Source organism: Hyperolius riggenbachi, chromosome 5 (assembly GCF_040937935.1).
Source record: "Hyperolius riggenbachi isolate aHypRig1 chromosome 5, aHypRig1.pri, whole genome shotgun sequence".
Lineage (NCBI taxonomy): Eukaryota > Metazoa > Chordata > Amphibia > Anura > Hyperoliidae > Hyperolius > Hyperolius riggenbachi.
This window is the reverse complement of record NC_090650.1, coordinates 257162638-257183003: the sequence shown is the minus strand read 5'-3', so window position 1 is coordinate 257183003 and position 20366 is coordinate 257162638. Positions and strand designations below refer to the sequence as shown.

At 43.8% G+C, this 20366-nt stretch overlaps 1 protein-coding gene across 1 annotated transcript in view; it reads left to right on the top strand.

The window, feature by feature from the left end:
* PXDC1 (PX domain containing 1) overlaps positions 1 to 20366 on the top strand; it is a 97582-nt gene that overhangs the window by 49774 nt on the left and 27442 nt on the right. The window contains exon 2 of the mRNA XM_068234611.1: positions 6591 to 6682. Within this exon, the coding sequence (XP_068090712.1) occupies positions 6591 to 6682 (92 nt within the window). The remainder of the gene's footprint in view (positions 1 to 6590; positions 6683 to 20366) is intronic.

The window sequence follows — 20366 nt, the reverse complement described above, 5'->3', positions numbered from 1 at the left end:
CTGAGCGGATTCTCACACTGTGAAGGACTTGTCATGCTGTCAACTCTGTCTTTCAAGAGACTCTGTAACAAAATAAGTGCCCCTGGGGGTACTAACCTCGGGAGGGGGGAGCCTCTGGATCCTATTAAGGCTTCCCCACATCCTCCTCCATCCCACAGTGGTCTCGCTGGGCCCCTCCAAAGCCATAGCTGACAATTTGTCAAGCTGTGGTGCAGTAGAGCCTGCAATATCTACCTCCCCAGCTCCAGCGCAGGTGGCTTGCGTCAGAGCAGTAGAGCGGACCAGACAGGAATCGGCTATTTCTGCCTGATCCCAAGCCAAGAGCTGCTATTGCGCTGAAGCCAGAGAGGTAAATATTTACATGGCTGACGTTTGGAGGGGCCCAGCGAGACCACCGTGGGACAGAGGAGGACTGGGGAAGCCTCGATCGGATCCAAAGGCTTCCGCCTCTCGAGGTATGTACTTCCCTGGGGCACATTTTTATGTTACAGGTTTTCTTTCAATGTTCTACTCAGGGGCGTAGCAATAGGGGGTGCAGAGGTAGCGACCGCATCGGGGCCCTTGGGCCAGAGGGGCCCCGAAGGGCTCTCCCTCAACTACATTATTAGCTCTCTATTGGTCCTGTGCTCATAATAATCACTTCTGTAGATGCTTTGAATAGTATTAATCACTAACACACTGTTCCCCATCCCCTTCTTGCACCTCTGACACTGTAGTTGCCATTGTCAGGTTTTGTTGCGCCATATCAATTGTTATGTATAGAGTGCTTGGGGGGCCCCAATGTAAAACTTGCATCGGGGCCCACAGCTCCTTAGCTACGCCACTGGTTCTACTGCCTTTGCCATGTGTGCCATAAAAGATTTTGGGTATGTCATTGGCATACTTGGTGAATAAAAGCGATTCTAATTCTGATAAAGTTAGAAATAACACTATCTGTGGCAGCATAGATAGGAACACAATATCTATAGGTGAATAAAAAAATTGGTCAGAGTTTGTTGTGTATTTATGGAGGTAGTGAAGGCATGGTCATGTGGCAAAGTACATGGAAGATGCAGTGTGAGGTGGAAGGCACTTTATAAGAGCTGAGTCGACCCTGACCTAGTGCAGTGCCAATAAAAGCAGTGAATACAGTGGGTTGCAAAACTATTCGGCCCCCTTGAAGTTTTCCACATTTTGTCATATTACTGCCACAAACATGAATCAATTTTATTGGAATTTCACATGAAAGACCAACACAAAGTGGTGTACACATGAGAAGTGGAACGAAAATCATACATGATTCCAAACATTTTTTACAAATAAATAACTGCAAAGTGGTGTGTGCATAATTATTCAGCCCCCTTTGGTCTGAGTGCAGTCAGTTGCCTATAGACATTGCCTGATGAGTGCTAATGACTAAATAGAGTGCACCTGTGTGTAATCTAATGTCAGTACAAATACAGCTGCTCTGTGAGGGCCTCAGAGGTTGTCTAAGAGAATCTTGGGAGCAACAACACCGTGAAGTCCAAAGAACACACAAGACAGGTCAGGGATCAAGTTATTGAGAAATTTAAAGCAGGCTTAGGCTACAAAGAGATTTCCAAAGCCTTGAACATCCCACGGAGCACTGTTCAAACGATCATTCAGATATGGAAGAAGTATGGCACAACTGTAAACCTACCAAGACAAGGCCATCCACCCAAACTCACAGGCCGAACAAGGAGAGCGCTGATCAGAAATGCAGTCAAGAGCAGGGACGGATCAAGACCAAGTTGCGCCTGGGGCAAGGTCAGGTTTTGGTGCCTAAAGGTCAGGTTTTGGCGCCTAAACTGCCATCCATTTTACCGCCTTTTTAAGAATTAAACAAACTGCGCCTGGGGCAAGATACCCGCTTGCCCCCCCCTAGATCCGTGCCTGGTCAAGAGGCCCATGGTGACTCTGGACAAGCTGCAGAGATCTACAGCTCAGGTGGGAGACTCTGTCCATAGGACAACTATTAGTCATGCACTGTACAAAGTTGGCCTTTATGGAAGAGTGGCAAGAAGAAAGGCATTGTTGACAGAAAGCATAAGAAGTCCTGTTTGCAGTTTGCCACAAGCCATGTGGGGGACACAGCAACCATGTGGAAGAAGGTGCTCTGGTCAGATGAGACCAAAATGGAACTTTTTGGCCAAAATGCAAAACGCTATGTGTGGCGGAAAACTAACACTGCACATCACTCTGAACACACCATCCCCACTGTCAAATATGGTGGTGGCAGCATCATGCTCGGGGGTGCATCTCTTCAGCAGGGACAGGGAAGCTGGTCAGAGTTGATGGGAAGATGGATGGAGCCAAATACAGGGCAAACTTGGAAGAAAACCTCTTAGAGGCTGCAAAAGACTTGAGACTGGGGCAGAGGTTCACCTTCCAGCAGGTCAATGACCCTAAACATAAAGCCAGTGCAACAATGGAATGGTTTAAAACAAAACATATCTATGTGTTAGAATGGCCCAGTCAAAGTCCAGATCTAAATCCAATCGAGAATCTGTGGCAAGATCTGAAAACTGCTGTTCACAAACGCTGTCCATCTAATCTGACTGAGCTGGAGCTGTTTTGCAAAGAAGAATGGGCAAGGATTTCAGTCTCTAGATGTGCAAAGCTGGTAGAGACATACCCTAAAAGACTGGCAGCTGTAATTGCAGCAAAAGGTGGTTCTACAAAGTATTGGCTCAGGGGGCTGAATAATTATGCACAACCCACTTTGCAGTTATTTATTTGTAAAAAATGTTTGGAATGATGTATGATTTTCGATCCACTTCTCACATGTACACCACTTTGTATTGGTCTTTCACGTGGAATTCCATTAAAATTGATGCATGTTTGTGGCAGTAATGTGACAAAATGTGGAAAACTTCAAGGGGGCCGAATACTTTTGCAACCCACTGTATATGCTTGCTGAAACCTCAGTTTTAACTATGTTGACCTCAATTAACTTTGATCTAACATACACGTGTGGCAGTTTATAAATAAGTGGAAAAATGAGTAGTCATTAGCAAAGCTTAGTATAATAAAGACCATAGTTTTTCATATCCTTATGACAAAATCTCAGTTTCACAGATCATTTGTATAGCAACCTTGAGTTTGTTCCAGGAAAAAGGTATAGGTGACTTGCTAACAACACCAGCTAAACTTACACATATATAAATGCACATGTTGGGCTAACACACTAAGGTTTTACAAGTTCTTAATCTTCACGTCTTTTATAGTTTAATTAGTGCACTTCGTCATTGGCTCCTGGCCAAGGCATATGCTTTCAATTAGTTTTAACTGCATTGAATAGAAGTCGGGTCAGGAAAATACACTTGACTGTGACATATTGGTCTGTAATTACTAGTACTGAGTTTTATGTTGTAAATGGAAGTTATCACAGTTTTCACAAAAATGTTATAGCCATTCTTTTAGACTTTTGACTACTAGGACAGCTTTTTTTAGGAGCTGGACTTGGGCTTCTTTTACACTGCACATCACAATTAGGAATTCTGATTCCGATTTGCAATTTTCACTGTATGCAAGTAGCACAGGAAGAAAAACTCAGCATGCAGGACTTTTTTAATCGCATCAAAAATTGGAATCACATGTAAAATCGCAACAAAATCAGAAATAGGAATCGCATGTAGCTTATAAGAGCCCTTACTACTGCTGTGATATATTGAGTGACTGGCAGCAGCATGGGCACTCCCAGGTTGATTGTGATAGGGTAATGGTGAAGGGGGTGTGTGATTATCTGCTCAGAATCAAGGTATACCAATTTCAAAAATGTACAGTATTCATTCTGACAACATAGTGTGTAATAGAATAACAACACCATGGCGTACCTTCCAAAGCATATATTCATCATGGGTTTTCCAGGACAGTTCAGAGAGGTTTGAAAAGTTTAGGAACATACAGTAAGTATAAAGTACTTGCAACATGTAACAGTATCTGAGCAATACTTTAGATTGTCAAACTTGAGAACTCCATGTGGCCCTCGAGTCAAAAGTTTGCCTAATCCTGTCCTAGCAGGAAGTGGAACTATATGTATCACAAAGACTACCACAACAAGAGATAAAATCTTTTATCACAGAGTGAAAAAGAACTAGAAGCTCAATCTATTGTTTATTGCTCATTTCCTGTCCTAATAACTATTTCTTCAGCAATTTTCAGCCATGTTTTCTAAATTTAGTCAGTGTGGGTAATCACAGTTTAACCTTGGTCAGGGTAGAAGTCTTTAAGGCCAAATAAATAGAAAATTACGCTGAGAGCCAATTGAGAAGGCCTCTGATAGGTTATTTTAGATCTTGGGAGTGCCACACAGCATGGTGTTGTAGCTGTGCCAAACTATTTCTAAGCATTTGGGACTGGCAGGCCACCTTCAGCTTCAGGGTATTGTAAATATTATAACTTAATTTGAGGGGATTTTACCTACAGTAAGCAGAATAATGTGCTTAGTCTTAAAGCATGATGAGTAGAGCATAATGCAATACATTTCATGCTAATGTATTACGCTCTACTAATCATGCGTAAGACTCTCTTTTTGCTTACTGTAGTTTAGTGAATCTAACCCAATAAATCTTAAATGCTACCTGAAGTGCTAAAATCTGGTAAAATGAGCATACTGGCCTTTACTCCCACATCCCCAAAACATACAAGTTAATTGGCCTCCCCCTAAATTGGCCCTAGTCTACGATACATACACTGCATGATACTTACATAGACATAGGGCTATGGTAGGGATTCGATTGTGAGCACCTCTGAGGGGCAGTTAAGTGACAAGACAACTCTGTACAGCGCTGCGGAAGATGTTAGCACTATATAAAGGCTAAATAATGATAATAATAATAATGAATACCTCTGTATTGAGGAGCCTCTGGATGTTCCTGAGGCTTCTCGGATCCACATACAGCCTACCGTTGTACTGCAGGATCCCTCTAAACATATTCGAGAAGAGCCTGTTGAATTTGTTTTCTGTGGCTGCACTCCCACATGTACGTGTCATACTCACCAGTCCCGGGGTCCAGTGAAGGTCTCCCCGAACGCCATCCTGGCAGAGCTCCGGGAACGGCATAAACACCCCCCTGTCTTGTCTTTTGAGCAGTCGTAGCATGTTCCATGCCATTTGTGACTCCAGTTATTCAGATGGCAGTTATTCAGATGGTTGTTAGATGTAAGACAATGGCCTCAATTCATTAAGCTTTATCGAACACTTTATCGAACGTTTGATAATTTACCTCATAAGTAAAATCTAATTTTGAATTCACTAATGTGTTATAGATTTATCAAATGTTGTATCGATAAAATGTTCAAAACAATCTATAACACCTTAGCGAATTCAAAATTAGATTTTACTCACAAGGTAAATTATCAAACGTTTGATAAAGTGTTTGATAAAGCTTAGTGAATTGAGGCCATTTATTGTGGAAAATGTCAGCACTCTATGGCCTCAATTCACTAAGCTTTATTAAACACTTTATCAAACGTTTGATAATTTACCTCATGGGTAAAATCTAATTTTGAATTCACTAAGGTGTTATATATTTATCGAATGTTTTATCAATAAAATGTTCAATAAATATATAACACCTTAGTGAATTCAAAATTAGATTTTACCCATGGGGTAAATTATCAAACGTTTGATAAAGTGTTTGATAAAGCTTAATGAATTGAGGCCTATAAATACCGGTACATCATAATAATAATGGAAGTTTAGCCAAAGGAGGCAGGAAATCTTAGGAGAAAGGACACAAACAACAGTAAAAACCAGTAGCAGTTCCTAATCCTTTCCTCACTGTCCAAAATTACCCTTGGTAACTTTATAAGTTTTTCTTCCAACATTCATCTGAATTACCAATTTCAGTAGAAATCCAGCTTTCATATTCCTTATGATGAGCCTTAATATATAACAACAAAATAAAAAAGTTTATCTCTGGAGGAGGGAAGTACAGACCAGGTTTGCTGGACAATTTACATTTACCAGTATTCGCCAAAGATCACCAGCCCAGGGAAACATTAGCTACATCCATTGTAAGTGGTTTACTATGTGATCCGGTTTTTCAGAGCGTTTAGTCTCATCTAGTAAAGCAGAGTTAAGCTCTGTACACATGCACAAGAAATATCACCCGCTGGGATTTATTTAGAGGCAGTATTCTGTTGCTATGGACAGGGGAAGATGGAAGATGGCACCACACATGACAGAGTGGCTTCCAGCAGGATGGGGAAGGAGGAGAATAATGCGCTTGGACTGTGCTCAGATGATCCAGCATCCTCTCTGTGATGTATTGGGAAGGCTGTATACACACTGGAACCTTCCTACATGTGTACAAGGCTTTAGCAGCATTCAGTAAGCCAGATAACAAACAGCAGAAGTCAGACATTACAGTAGAAATACCTTTCATAGAAAAGACAAATCACACAGTAGTGAAAGTTAGGAAGAAATAATGCATTTCAGGCTTTTCTAGTTAGAATTCAAGTCTATATGGTTCACACTGCACTCTACAAATGACTGCTTTTGAACCTGTCTGTTTGTAAACTGACTTTTATAAGGAATGTGAGATAACGTTACTCATTTTGCCATCTCTGGATTTATCTTTCAGGACTAATCACAATTAAAGATTCTCATGAAATTGAGGCAAAACTTAATGAAGTTGAAAAACTCTTGAAGACAGTCATAAACATGCCCTGTAAAGTAAGTATGTGAACAACTTTTTAGCATTGTACATGAATAATAAGCATGTTATATTTGCATTTGATAAGTATCTTGATTAGAATGAAAGGCGCAAGTCATTGAAAGTGATGCTACCATTTCAGATACTTCTTTGAGCAAACCTGAAGTTAAAATAAATTGATGAGAACTGTAACTTGTAACGATTGTGGAACTTTCTCCGTGAGCAGCGCACAACGCGTGCGCTGATACGGCGGAAATCCTCCACAAGCGTATAATTGCAGGCACCCAGCAAAAGGTGCTACGCACCCGTAGAGGGAAATTCCTGTCGGCAGATGGCGCTGGGGAGTGCAGAGGAACCAATCCTCTGTACCTCCACAAATGCCAGACAGGAATTGTACGAAGTGCAGAACGCAATCGCAAGAGAAGCGATTGCGAGTGAAAACGAGCAAAGGGACAGATTGTATGTGTGTGCGCCAATCTAGTCGCCACCCCAAGACCGCGCACACACAACAGCAGATACGAAACAAACGCAACCGCAAGAAAGGAGATTGCCAGAAGTGACACAAGGCAGATCAGAACAGAATACGAGGATAGCAAAGGCACAGCAAATCATACAATGAGGAGATGCGGAAAATAACAAACGCTAGCTAACCGTGAACACCGCACTCATTCGCAACAGTGCATGCGGTTATGCGCGGTCTCCACGTGATAAGCACAATAGAGACAAGCACGCCTAACTAACCATCGACAGACAAACATGAAACAGAGGACGCGAACGCTTGCTTAACGGTTACCTCACCGAGCCTCCAGCAAGCGGTCGTAGCAGACAAGACAGACACACGAAAACAGGGACAAGCGAGAGATAGGATCCACAGCACTAGCGAAAGTGGCTAGCGCGATCCAGGAAGACAGAACAGAAGAATCCACAGCACTAGCGCGAAGCGAGTGCGATCCAGGTACAGAGTAGCAGAACAGAAGGATCCACAGCACTAGCGGAAAGTGGCTAGCGCGATCCAAGGAGACAGAACAGAAGGATCCACAGCGCTAGCGCAAGATGCTAGTGCGATCCAAGTGAGACAGATCAGAAGAGATAGCTGGTAGCAACCGCTGCACCAGCTATACTCCAAGAACAGAGATCAGAATGATTTCCTGTCGACCACCGTTGGGACAGGACAATCACAACAGACAAACAAAACAGATAAACAATCCTAACTGCACTAGGGAACCTGCCTAGCACAGTTTCCAGGAATTACTCTAAGCTGATCTTCAAACAAAGAGCATGGCTGACACTCTCCAGAGTGTTTCACAGGAAGACTCCTTATGACCAGCCAAGCATTGTGGGAAACACATAGTACTTACTGTATAGTACACGCCTCCAATGAATATGGCCAGGCAATTTGCATGACAACGTATGCAAATTCCTCAGCAAGCACAAGCTGCAAAACTGACAGAAGCTCTTCTTTCCAGAGTCCTGCAGCATGCAAACCTAAACAATGGTCAAAAAGCTGCCTGCCTGCACAGGCAGCTGAGCAGATCATTAAAAAATACTGTATAGTCACATCCCTAAATAGGACTAGCCTGGAATCCCATAGTTCTATATGGCTTAAAGGGATTCTTTAGTTAAAAAAAAAAGATTTTAACTTACCTGGGGCTTCTCCCAGCCCCCTGGACGCCTACTGTGCCCACAACGTCCTCCTAATCCCCTACAGGCAGTGGCAGGCACCTTTGCAAAGCTCAGCTGTCGCCGGGTACTGCGCACGCACCCTGGTCCTGCTCCAGTGTCTGAAAGCATTCTGCGCATGAGCAGTACGCTTAACTTGCAGCTGCACCTGTGTGGAACGCTCCCAGCGTTGGGCGTGCACAGTAGCTGCTGACAGACGCGGACAGCCGAGCCTTGCGAGGGTCACTGCCGCTGCCTGGAGGGGATCAGGAGGACGTCATGGGCAACTGTCCAAGGGGCCTACTTAAAAATCCCTTTAAGGCCCATGCACATGCTCAGTTAATGTTGCCCAATGGGGCTCAGGACTTCATCCCTTGGGTGACATCGCAGGGCAGAATCTGTGCAGATGCGTGCAACGTGTTCTGTTCTATGTGCAGGGAGGGGGCATTACGGGAGTGACATTGCGCGGCAGGTGGGGTAAATGAGGAGAAAAATGCTGTCTTCTGTTTCTCAGCCAAATTGATCTTCCAGGATGGAGTCGCTGGCTGAGCGGTTGGGGGCATTGGTGGCTGCCATTTACACGCTGGGAGAGGTGGTCACTACCGGCCACCTTGGGCGAGTTTCATCTGGCGTGTGCATAGGATTTTAAAAGGTTAAAAATCCAAGTTTAAAGTTTTCACTGCCTCAGGTGAATGATAATGTTTGTTCAGCTCTCATTAAGACAAGTCTTGAACTATTAAACTTTTATCTGCCCCCTGCTCTTACCAGTGTTTTTCTCGGCATCTCAGGAATTTTAAGTTCCAAATCAGATTAGGTATCAATTAAGTGCCTGATGAGAGTCAAAAGCGTGGCCAGTACAACCCCACAATCATTATTCTTTGTTGCAGTGCCTGCATGTACTTCTACATTCACCTCCATTTCTATAGGAAAGATTTCATTGCTTATAAAGCCCCATACACACACTCAACAGCGGTCTTTTAAGCCCCATACACACACTCAACAGCGGTCTTTTAGGTCCCATACACACACTCAACAGCGGTCTTTTAGGTCCCATACACACACTCAACAGCGGTCTTTTAGGTCCCATACACACACTCAACAGCGGTCTTTTAAGTCCCATACACACACTCAACAGCGGTCTTTTAAGGTAGCCATACACTGGTCGATTTGCCATTAGATCCACCAACTGACAGATCCCTATCTGATCGAATCTGATCAGAGAGGGATCATATGGCTGCCTTTACTGCAAACAGATTGTGAATCGATTTCAGCCTGAAACCGATCACAATCTGTTGAGCTGCTCCTGCTGCCTGCCCCCCCCCCCCCCCTGTATACATTACCTGAAGATGGCTCCGGGTCCTCTTCTCCGCACTGCACCGCATCCCAGCATCCCGCACCGCATCCCAGCGTACACTGTGTCACTCCGTGACTAGGAAGTTCAAATAGAGCGCCCTCTATTTGAACTTCCTGGTCACTGGAGTGACACTTGAAGTTAATGTACGCTGGGATGGAAGCAGGAACAGTGCGGTGCAGCGCGGAGAAGATGCCCGGGAGCCAGCGTCAGGTAATGTATACCTGTATCGGATCGGCCGCCGCTAGCGATGTGCTCCCTACCCGCAGCCGATCGACGGTAATTTCTCGCACGGCGCGATAGATGGACCGATCCGATTTCGGGAGGAAATCGGATCGACGGGTGCGTTTAGCGCGAACGATTGGCTGCAGATTTGATCCCAGTGATCGAATCTGCTGTCGAAACGGCGGCAAATTGGGCCAGTGTATGGCCAGCTTAAGGCTCTCACAACTTTTCTTGTGAAACACCTAAAACAATCTCTTGCTATTGTTCAAGCAGCTGATAAGACTGATAAGAAGTCAATCCAAATGTTGAATTGACTTCTTATCAGTCTTATCAGCTGCTTGAACAATAGCAAGAATTTTTTTAGGTGTTTCACAAGAAAAGTTGTGAGAGCCTAAAAGCTGTTGAATGTGTGTATGGGGATTTAGTCATCACTGTGTGACTGTGCCACTGATAAGGCAAGGCTTGTACAAGGGCAAATAACAATGGCTCAGCTGACAATCAATATGGGTAGTTTGTGAATCATTAAACAATATGGGTATTTAGAATTATAACAGCTTTTCTCGTTGGGTATGCTCCAACTGAAATTGAAATAGTTAGCATGGAGGATACTTGTTTGTTATTGGAATTAAGGAAACAAGTTGCTCCATTAACTAAGAATGGCTTTGCAACCCCACTCACCAAATTGAGAAAAAGCCATCGATCTGTCAATCTTTTCTTTGTTGGGTAAGGTTTTTCATACTGACTAGTTACCTGACCACCAATGTTACATGGATAGAATGTAATGAGTTAACAAGTGATTTTTGTTATACCTTTCGGGGACCCCAAGAGTACAAGCATATATGTTTGGCCTGAATGGCCATCTATCAGTAAAGCATGCTCACTTTGTTGCTTCCTTGGGTAGTGGGTGCCTTTGTACCATATGTGTAGCCTATATGTGAATGTCAGATCCATGATTACAAATGATGTTGTATTGGGGAAAGGACTATTTGAGGAACCATGGAGATGGCAAATAAGATGTAAATGATTCTGACTTGCATGCATATTTAATGCAAATTCTATGTAACTTGGAAATGCACTCCCTGCTAATTTTGATAGACCCACTTGGAAGCGCCATTCACTTTTTATTATATTTGCATGCAAGTCACAGATACCTGCACACAAGTATCTGTAACGCTGATATTGCTTTGCGGACAAGTAGGCCACTGAACAAATGTATCTTATCTTACTGCATATCATAAATCATTAAGCTACATACACACGCTGGTCTGAACTCAGCCATGGTGGACGATAATGACGGCCATGTCTGAGAGTCGGGAGTCAGACCAGCATGTGCCTCACAAAATCTGCTAAAGATCCCTGATGTCAAGTACCACATGATTGCATTGTTCTCCTGTCTACCCCACTCACGGGAATTCACTCCATCACACACTGCTTATTCTCCCTCTGCCCCCACCGCATAGCAACAGATGTGTCGCTAGCCAGGAGACTGATGACATGTTTGTACAGTGTCTGCAATGTGCTTTAAAATGTCTGGTTTGCTGCAACAGCAAGCTTGGCAGTTCAAGAATTAATAACACCATGTATGAAAAAATATAGTGGATATAATGCAAAATATGATAGACAAAGGGGATCTGGAAGCTATAATCACAAATTACAGAATAATAGACATATTTGTTACCATTAATAAGATATATTAATTAGTGACTCACTTAACATGGACACAGTAGAAATTTAAATATGCATGCCCTCTGATTTCCTGCTTTACATAACAGCTAATATGGATTATACCACATAACATCAGTTGTTCAAGCTTGCTGCTTGGGGTAACACTTCCTGTTGTCCTGTTGTGTGACAAGCATCTCACAAATCAGTTCCTTCCTGATACAGGATGCATGTAAATTGCTAGCCTTAAGGTAGCCATACACTGGTCGATTTGCCATCAGATTCGACCAACAGATAGATCCCTCTCTGATCGAATCTGATCAGAGAGGGATCGTATGGCTACCTTTACAGCAAACAGATTGTGAACCGATTTCAGCCTGAAACCGTTCACAATCTGTTGTGGTGGTGGTGCTGCTGCTGCCCCCGCCCGCCCGCATACATTACCTGCTCCGCCGGCGCGACTCCAGTCCCCCGGTCACCGCTGCTCTGTCTGCGCTCTGGTCTCCAGGTCCGGCATGCCTCACTTCTTCTAGCCCGGCAGGAAGTTTAAACAGTAGAGGGCGCTCTACTGTTTAAACTTCCTGCCGGGCTAGAAGAAGTGAGGCATGCCGGACCTGGAGACCAGAGCGCAGACAGAGCAGCGGTGACCGGGATACTGCAGTCGCGCCGGCGGAGCAGGTAATGTATGCGGGCTCTATTGCGTCGGTCGTCGGGCACTCGAACGCCGCTAGCGATGCGCTCTTTACCCGCGGGCGATCGACGGTTATTTTCCGCACGGCACGATCGACGGGATCGGACGAAATGGATCGAAATTCGGCGTGTAGCGTGAACGATTGGCAGCAGATTCGATCCCAGTGATCGAATCTGCTGTCGAAACGGGCGCAAATCGGGCCAGTGTATGGCCTGCTTTATGCTAGTGCATGTCCTAATCCTCTCCCAGCTACATCATTGCTACAGCCTTCATAGCATGCTACCAATGAATTGTCTGGTACCTCTCCAGTCCATCCTGAACTCTGCCTCTTGATTTATCTTTCTCTCTTTTCCCACCTTAAAGCGGAATCCAAGATGAAAAACGAACTATAACAATTAACTTGTCTATATATCTTATCTAAAGTTTAGATAGTTTACACAGCAAATCTAGGTGCAAACAGCTTTAATAGAATATGATTCTTTCTTCCTGTGATACAATGACAGCAGCCATGTTGTTTGTAAACATTACACAGAGGCAGGCTTATCTGCATCTTGAGCAAAAATACCTAATCCCCTTCCTACCCTCTGCCTCTGAAATCTCTGTAATACCTCCCCCTCCTCCTGCCCAGACTGAGCTCCCATGAGCCCTTGCTACTGACTGAAAGTGCCTCTGTAAAAACCTGTGGGCATGGCTTGTTTAGTTTATAGGGAATTAGAGTATTAAAACAAAAACAAAAAAGTATTTGGCTGGAGGAATGCCCTATAAGCAATAGGAAAGGAACACAATTATGCAATGAGTAAAAGTTCATCTCGGATCCACTTTAAATGTTTCTCCTCTTTGTCACTCTCACCCCTTCCGCTTGTTGCCCATTAACCCATTAGCAGATTCAATAGGGTTATCTTGTTTGAGATAAGCACACTTTTGATCTCAGTGGCAGAACTTGTTGTGCTGTAAATTATTTGAATGCTTTGATCTCTCTCTGCTAACAGAAAATATAGAAACTGAAAGCAGAAGTCCACTATTAGTGTCTCACTCTGTCCCCTAGTGACAAGTGGCCATTAATACACATTACAGCAGTACTAATTAGAAGCAAGGAAATATAATAAGTACAGTAAGAAATAAAAAAAACAAATTACCTAAAATTGGCTTTGAGTACTTGCAAGCTGCTAAAAATTTAAACAATGGGGACAGTTCAAGTTTCAGCTTTCTTCAATCTGGCTCCCTTATATATTGCTACATATTATCAGATATTATCCTACACACAACCTACACCCACTTTCTCAGTTTAACATATTTTTGGCTCTGTTCAGACATAGCCTACAAAAATATCCTTTACACTTATTACATGTCCTAGGCCATTGTAGCTTATTACTGAACTATAACTCGTTCCAACTGGTAATGCATGCATCCGAAAGGTCTATCTCATTTGCAGCTATTCCCTCCTGTCCTTTTCTTCTGAAAAACAGCCATATTTAATACAGGTTTACATATTGAAATGAGATGTTGCAGGAGAGTTGGTTGTAAATTACTAGCTATGTCACTAAAAAAAACAGCCAATTTTTTTTTAAGTCATGGTAAATTTTAGACCAGTGCGTCTCAACATTATTACTACTTGTACCCCTTTTTCAATGATGACTCTGGCTAAGTTCCAGTGGCATAGCTAAGGAGCTATGGGCCCCAGAGTGAGTTGTACATGTCCCCCTCCCCCCAAGCAAAGCCAGTTCTAGTAACAATGGGCCCCCAGGGCAAAATGAGCCCGGGGGCCCCCCAACAGACTCTCTGGTCAGCCAAATTTCCCTCCTGGACCCCTTAGCTGGTTGCTGACCCTCCCTCCCAATCATCTCCAAACTTAAAGTGGTCTAACACCCAGCATTTCAACTTTGCTTTAAAAGATTGCTTGCAGCTTATAATCTATTATGCCAGATTTTTTTTTTTAGCAAAAATTCACTGAATGGATTAAACATGACATTTTAGTGCTGCATTTAGCTAGAAATGCTCCGTGCTTGCTTGTTTAGTTACAAATGTATCTATCTACAATGTAACAAACAAACACTGCTCTGAGAGAACAAAGAGGGCTTCCCCCGCAGGCTTTTCAAAGGTCTATTTGTATTACAAATAAAGATACATTTTGTAACTACAGATAAGAACGGATGCGGATTCCTAGTTAAATCCAACACTAAAATGTCATGTTTAACCCATTCAGTGAATTTCTGCTTAAAAAAAAATCTGGCATAATAGTTTGTAAGCTGTAAGCAATCTTTTAAAGCAAAGTTGTAATGCTGGGTGTTAAACCGCTTTAACTGTGTTTTCTTGGGCCCCTGCAGAGTCTTTTTCAGTGTAGTCTAGTGTCTCACCTGCCCCCCACCACAGGAGGGACGCTACTGCCAAAGACTCTACAGAGGCCACGGGGAGCAACAGTTCAGAATGGGGGAACACACATTGGGTGCCCCTACAGGCTCTGGGGCCCTTGGGCAATTGCTTCCTTTGCCTCTGCGGTAGAGCCGGCTCTGCCCTGAAGCACTTATATATAGCAATAGACATGGAGCACCAAAACCTGCCAAAGCCAGATGCGGTGTCAGAGAGGCGTAAGCAGGGGGAGGGGAAGAGCTTATAAATGACCACCACTATCACATAAAGCACATATAGTGGTGATAATTACCAGCATAGCATCAATAATGAGCTGAAAGATTAGCTGGAGGAGGGCCCCTGGTAATCCCCTCTTGCCCCAGGGCCCCGGTGCAGTTGCCACCTCTGCATTTCCAATTTCTAAATTACATTCTGTTACTTTTAATTAACTTTTAATTAACCAGAATACTGATTCAGATTATTGTTTAAATATCATGTATCATACCTCAGTCCTAAAACTCAAAAAGTAAGTGATTGACCGTGACAAGTCCAAGTGCGCCCTAAACCACTCCACGGGGTTAAAGAGGAACTGTAGTGAAAATAACATGAATAAAATTGCCTATTTTTTGCAATGTTATTCATTCAGGGTTTGCCCATTGTAAAATCTTTCCTCTACCAGATTTACACTCTGAAATGTATCACAGGTGGTACATCTTTAGTCCTGTCAGGTGATCTCAGGGGAATGTTTGTTTACTGAGAGTTCTAAAGCCAGTAGAAAATATACACGATCTCCCAGAATGCAGAGGGGGAGGGGAGGGCTCCGCATAATAAAAAGCCTAGGCTGTGACATCACTGAGAGTTTTGGGTTACATACAGACATACAGAATTATGTAGATAAAGGAAGTGTTTCTGATGCTGCTGATGCTTAAACCAGGAACATTACTATAAGGTTGGGTATCCTAAACAATTTAGTGCATTCTACTATATGTCACTACAGTACCTCTTTAAATACACTACATACATGAGCAACACAGCAGAACTTTTTCCCATTCACATACAGTAGGTTGTTTGGCCAACACACAGCTGTGATCAGAGAGTATTAAAAAGGATCACAGGCAGTGATTCAAGTGTTCAGAAATGTAACTATCTGTTCCACATAGAGGGCCTCTGAGCAACAAGTCATTATGAATCGGTCATCTGGCAGCCTAGGAATGTGTGCCTGTCACTTCCCTTTCTGAGCTGGCTTGTCTGCCAGGCCACTTTGTGAAATATGTCAAACAATGGAAGTTTAATACTATGTTTATTATCCAGTGAGGGAGCAACAATATCATGTTCAAAAGCCTTCACTGGCTCCTGTGGCCTTCAGGTAGGAGAATTGTCCATGAATTTCTTTCTGAAAACCCTTCTAGAAAGGTTTCCAGCAAAATGCAACTACACAGCTGGTATTATGTGTATTATATGCATGTAGTGCACTTATATATCATTCCTATGTAATCATAAATAATCTTGCCTTTTTGGGTCTCATATTATCCCTATTTAACAGTAGCTACTTAATTGGTGAAATTTTATTAGCACATGCAGGGCCGGCGCTTCCATACAGGCAAAGGGGGCAGAGCATATGGGGGTCCACAAGGTGCCCCACCTCCCCACCAGCTATGGTGACCCATGAGAGCAGGGATGCTGTGTGTACTCTCCATATAGGAAAAGGATGAGGTGACTGATGGGCACCCCAAAAATGCTTTTTAGGGGACATACATTATGATGGACACCTAATGATATTGTGTAACCGGGAAGGGGGGGGGGGATTGGATCAGGCTTGGCAGCCAGCTCAGAGGCCCTGGGGGGGGGGGATTTGGTTGCAAGGGGGGTGTTAGGGGGGCCCCAAGTTACTTTCACCCCAGGGCCCCATTGTAGCTAGAACCGGCCCTGAGCACATGCCTGATTATTTGTGATTGTTCCAGTCTGCTTTCCCTTGACTATCCCCTGTGCCTCTTAACCACTTCAGGACTCAGCCTTTACCCCCCCTTAAGGACCAGCGCTGATTTCTAAGATCTGTGCTGGGTGGGCTCTACAGCCCACAGCACAGATCAAATAACAGACAGAGCGACCAGATCGCCCCCCTTTTTTCCCCACTAGGGGGATGATGTGCTGGGGGGGTCTGATCGCTCCTGCCTGCGTGTGGCTGGCGGGGGGGGGGGGCACCTCAAAGCCCCCTCCACCGCAGGATTCCTCCTCTCCCTCCCTGCCCCGGAGATCGGAGGCTGCACAGGAACGGATCTGTCCTGTGCAGCCTCTAACAGGCTCCTACCTGTCATGTGACAGCGATCCCCGGCCGCTGATTGGCCGGGGATTGCTGATCTAGTACAACGCTGCTACTGGTAGCAGCATTGTAAAAATGTAAACAAAGCGGATTATTTCTGCTTGTGTTTGCATTCAGCCTACGAGCCGCGATCGGCAGCCCGCAGGCTATCCACGGAGCCCCCCGCTGTGAATTGACAGGAAGTTTCCTGATTAATTAGCCTGCAGCTGGTGGTCCTGCAGCTACCACTTTGCCGACGCGCGTTATGAGCGGGCGGTCGGCAAGTGGTTAAAAAAATGCACAACAAGCATTTGAATACAGACACAGTTTTTGACTGCCCAGGGTCACATTTTGACCCTGGGCTAGCTTCCAGCATCTCCTCCCCATCCTCTTTCATAGCACATAGACATGCTCACAGGACATATACATGCTCACATAGACATGCTCACAGGACATATACATGCTCACAGGACATAGACATGCTCACATAGACGTGCTCACAGGACATAGACATGCTCACAGAACATAGACATGCTCACATAGACATGCTCACAGGACATAGACATGCTCACATAGACATGCTCACAGGACATAGACATGCTCACATAGACATGCTCACAGGACATAGACATGCTCACATAGACATGCTCACAGGAGTCCAATGTGAACTATCCCTGGCTGCTGGAGGAGCGTCAGCTGAATAATCAGAAATAATGATTTTGGCTGGTATTAGTATAATATCTGAATAGTAGACATCAGGGGGGCTTGAAGTATCAGTTTCGGTTTACACAGACCTAACAATCTTTATTCAAAAGAGGAATCTCTGTTTACTGCTGCCAGCAAAGACTCATCTCGGCACGACACAAATATGCAATGCTGTCTTGTCTTCCTTCCACTCGCTATGCTGCTTTGTACTGTTTCTCTCTGTCACTTCTCTCTACTGCCAATTTTACATTTGGGGGAGGGTGGTTTGTCGAGTACATTGGTTGTCGCAATAACAAACTCTATTACAAATGTATAGATCAAGCATGCTTGATCAATTTATTTCACAACAGCATTCTGTTCTGATTTCGGGCCAAAATACATCAAATCATCAATCAGGCATGCTTGTTGCGGCACCGATTTTCATCTGATTCAATAAAATTAACAAATCAGATGGTCGAACGGGCCTCAAAATTGCTAGATGTATGGACACCTATATTTTCAAGTTAACAAACTCTGAGGATCTAGGATTTACCTGTGACAAGCAATTAATGGATAAAATGTAAATAACTTCACTGTATGCCACAGACTGCACATCTGTCATTCCCCAAATAATTCATTATGACTGTCAGCAGATTTGATTCATGACTTATATAATTACGTGAATCTTTTGTGACAGTCATTCTACTGGCTAATTATATCAAAGTTCCTTCCCTTCAAGAGATTCCTGTTTATCATAGAATGCTGAATGATCATCTTTTTTGACACATTATAGCCAATTACTACATGAATAAATTGCATTTCAAACTAATTAGACCAGAAATTATTTGCTATTGCTATTTTTCAAGTAAACATGGATTGAAGCTGGATACAAACAAGTGATATGATGTTTACTGATTCTGATCTTTACAAATAGATCAGTCAGTGGTCAAAGCAGGTCATGTAGGCACCAGTGGAGCAGCACTAAGTGGGTAATTGTTGTACTTAGGCCTGGAACCCGCTGGATCATTTTTTTGGAGCGTTTAGGGCAGAGCTGTGGAGTCGGTACAAAAATCCGCCGACTCCAACTTCTTAGGTTAGGATTCCACCGACTCCGACTCCTCGACTCCGACTCCTCTAATTTGCATATTACAATTTTGCTGATTGAAAGTATGTAACATGAAATGCATCTCTTACCTGCCATCGCTTAGGAATTTTAAAAGATAACTGAAGTGAGAGGGATATGGAGGCTGCCATATTTATTCCCTTTTAAATAATACCAGTTACCTGGCTAGCCGGCTAATCTTCTGCCTCTAATACTTTTAGTCATAGACTAAAACTAGATCTTGGTAAGAGTACTTGTAGAAGGTACAGACACAAACAAAGAACATCTATCAGGCCCAAGGCAATGTAACTGTGGGTACATGCACGAGTGGTGTGCAGGTACTCTGCAGGGGAATGAGGCTATTCTTCCTCTATTTCACATTCGTCATGTGCAATCTGAACCAGGTTTATGGGTGATAGACAACACCTCTGTGTTCAATGTGCACAACATTCTCAGTGGATTCCCTGCAGCTCTGTGGAGAGTGCATATGTAGAGTATAGTACTACTGTGTAACAAAGTAAACCTGAGACAGATTCAATTAAAGTTTTATAGATACACGAATGAAAAGAAATGAAAAGAAAAGTTTTATACATACCTGGGGCTTCTTCCAGCCCCCTTCAGGCTAACCAGTCCCGCGTTGTCCTCCTCCACCACCTGGATCTTCTGCTATGAGTCCAGGTACTTGAGCCAGTCGGGCATAGTGCGCATGCACACACTCCGTCGCCGGGAGCGTACTACACCTGCGCAGCCCTATTGCACAGGTACAGAATACTCCTGGCTGTGGGAGCGGCACACGGCCGGACTGCGCTAACTGGCTGAATTACCGGGACTCATAGCAGAAGATCCAGGTGGTGGAGGAGGACAGCGAGGGACTGATTAGCCTGAAGGGGGCTGGAGGAAGCCCCAGGTATGTATAAAACTTTTCTTTTCATTCGTCTCAGGTACCCTTAAATTCATAGGGCCTGATTCACAAAGCGGTGATAACTCAGTTATCACGCCTAAAAGACTTTAGGCGTGATAAGCCGTGCACTGCTGAGTTAGCACCGCTTTTGCTCTTTATCGCGCGCAAAGTCCCGCGCGCAAAGTTTTGCGCGCGCAATCGCGCAATTCCGCGCGCAGCTCCCATAGGGTTTAATGGGCACATCGCGCGAACTGCACCGTGCGCCGGGCGATTGCGCGCGCAAAACTTTGCGCGCGGAATTTCGTGTGAGTTTCATTTTATCACGCCTAAACTGAGTTTAGGCGTGATAAAGGGCTTTTCACAGGCGTGCAAACACTTTGCACCACTTTGTGAATCAGGCCCATAGTCACCAAACCAAATTTTAACAACATATCAAATTATTTGATTTCATGAGCAAAGGGAGTGCGTACATTTGCATAAATCAGAATCAACGCAGAATTATTTCCATCTCATTGACCATCTCTATTAGCGACACAGCTACTCATCAGGCTTTATTCTTACAGCATAGATGTTATTTAGATGTATATATATATCTATATATATATATATGTATATATATATATATATATATATATATATATATATATATATATATATATACAGGGACGTAGATAGAAACTGAAACCACAAATGCATAGCACCGCCCCCGTTCAGTGACATACTCCTTGCTGGGAAGGAAGTTCGTCACTGGGATTCCCGTTGGTGTGTGCATGTGCGCAGTTTA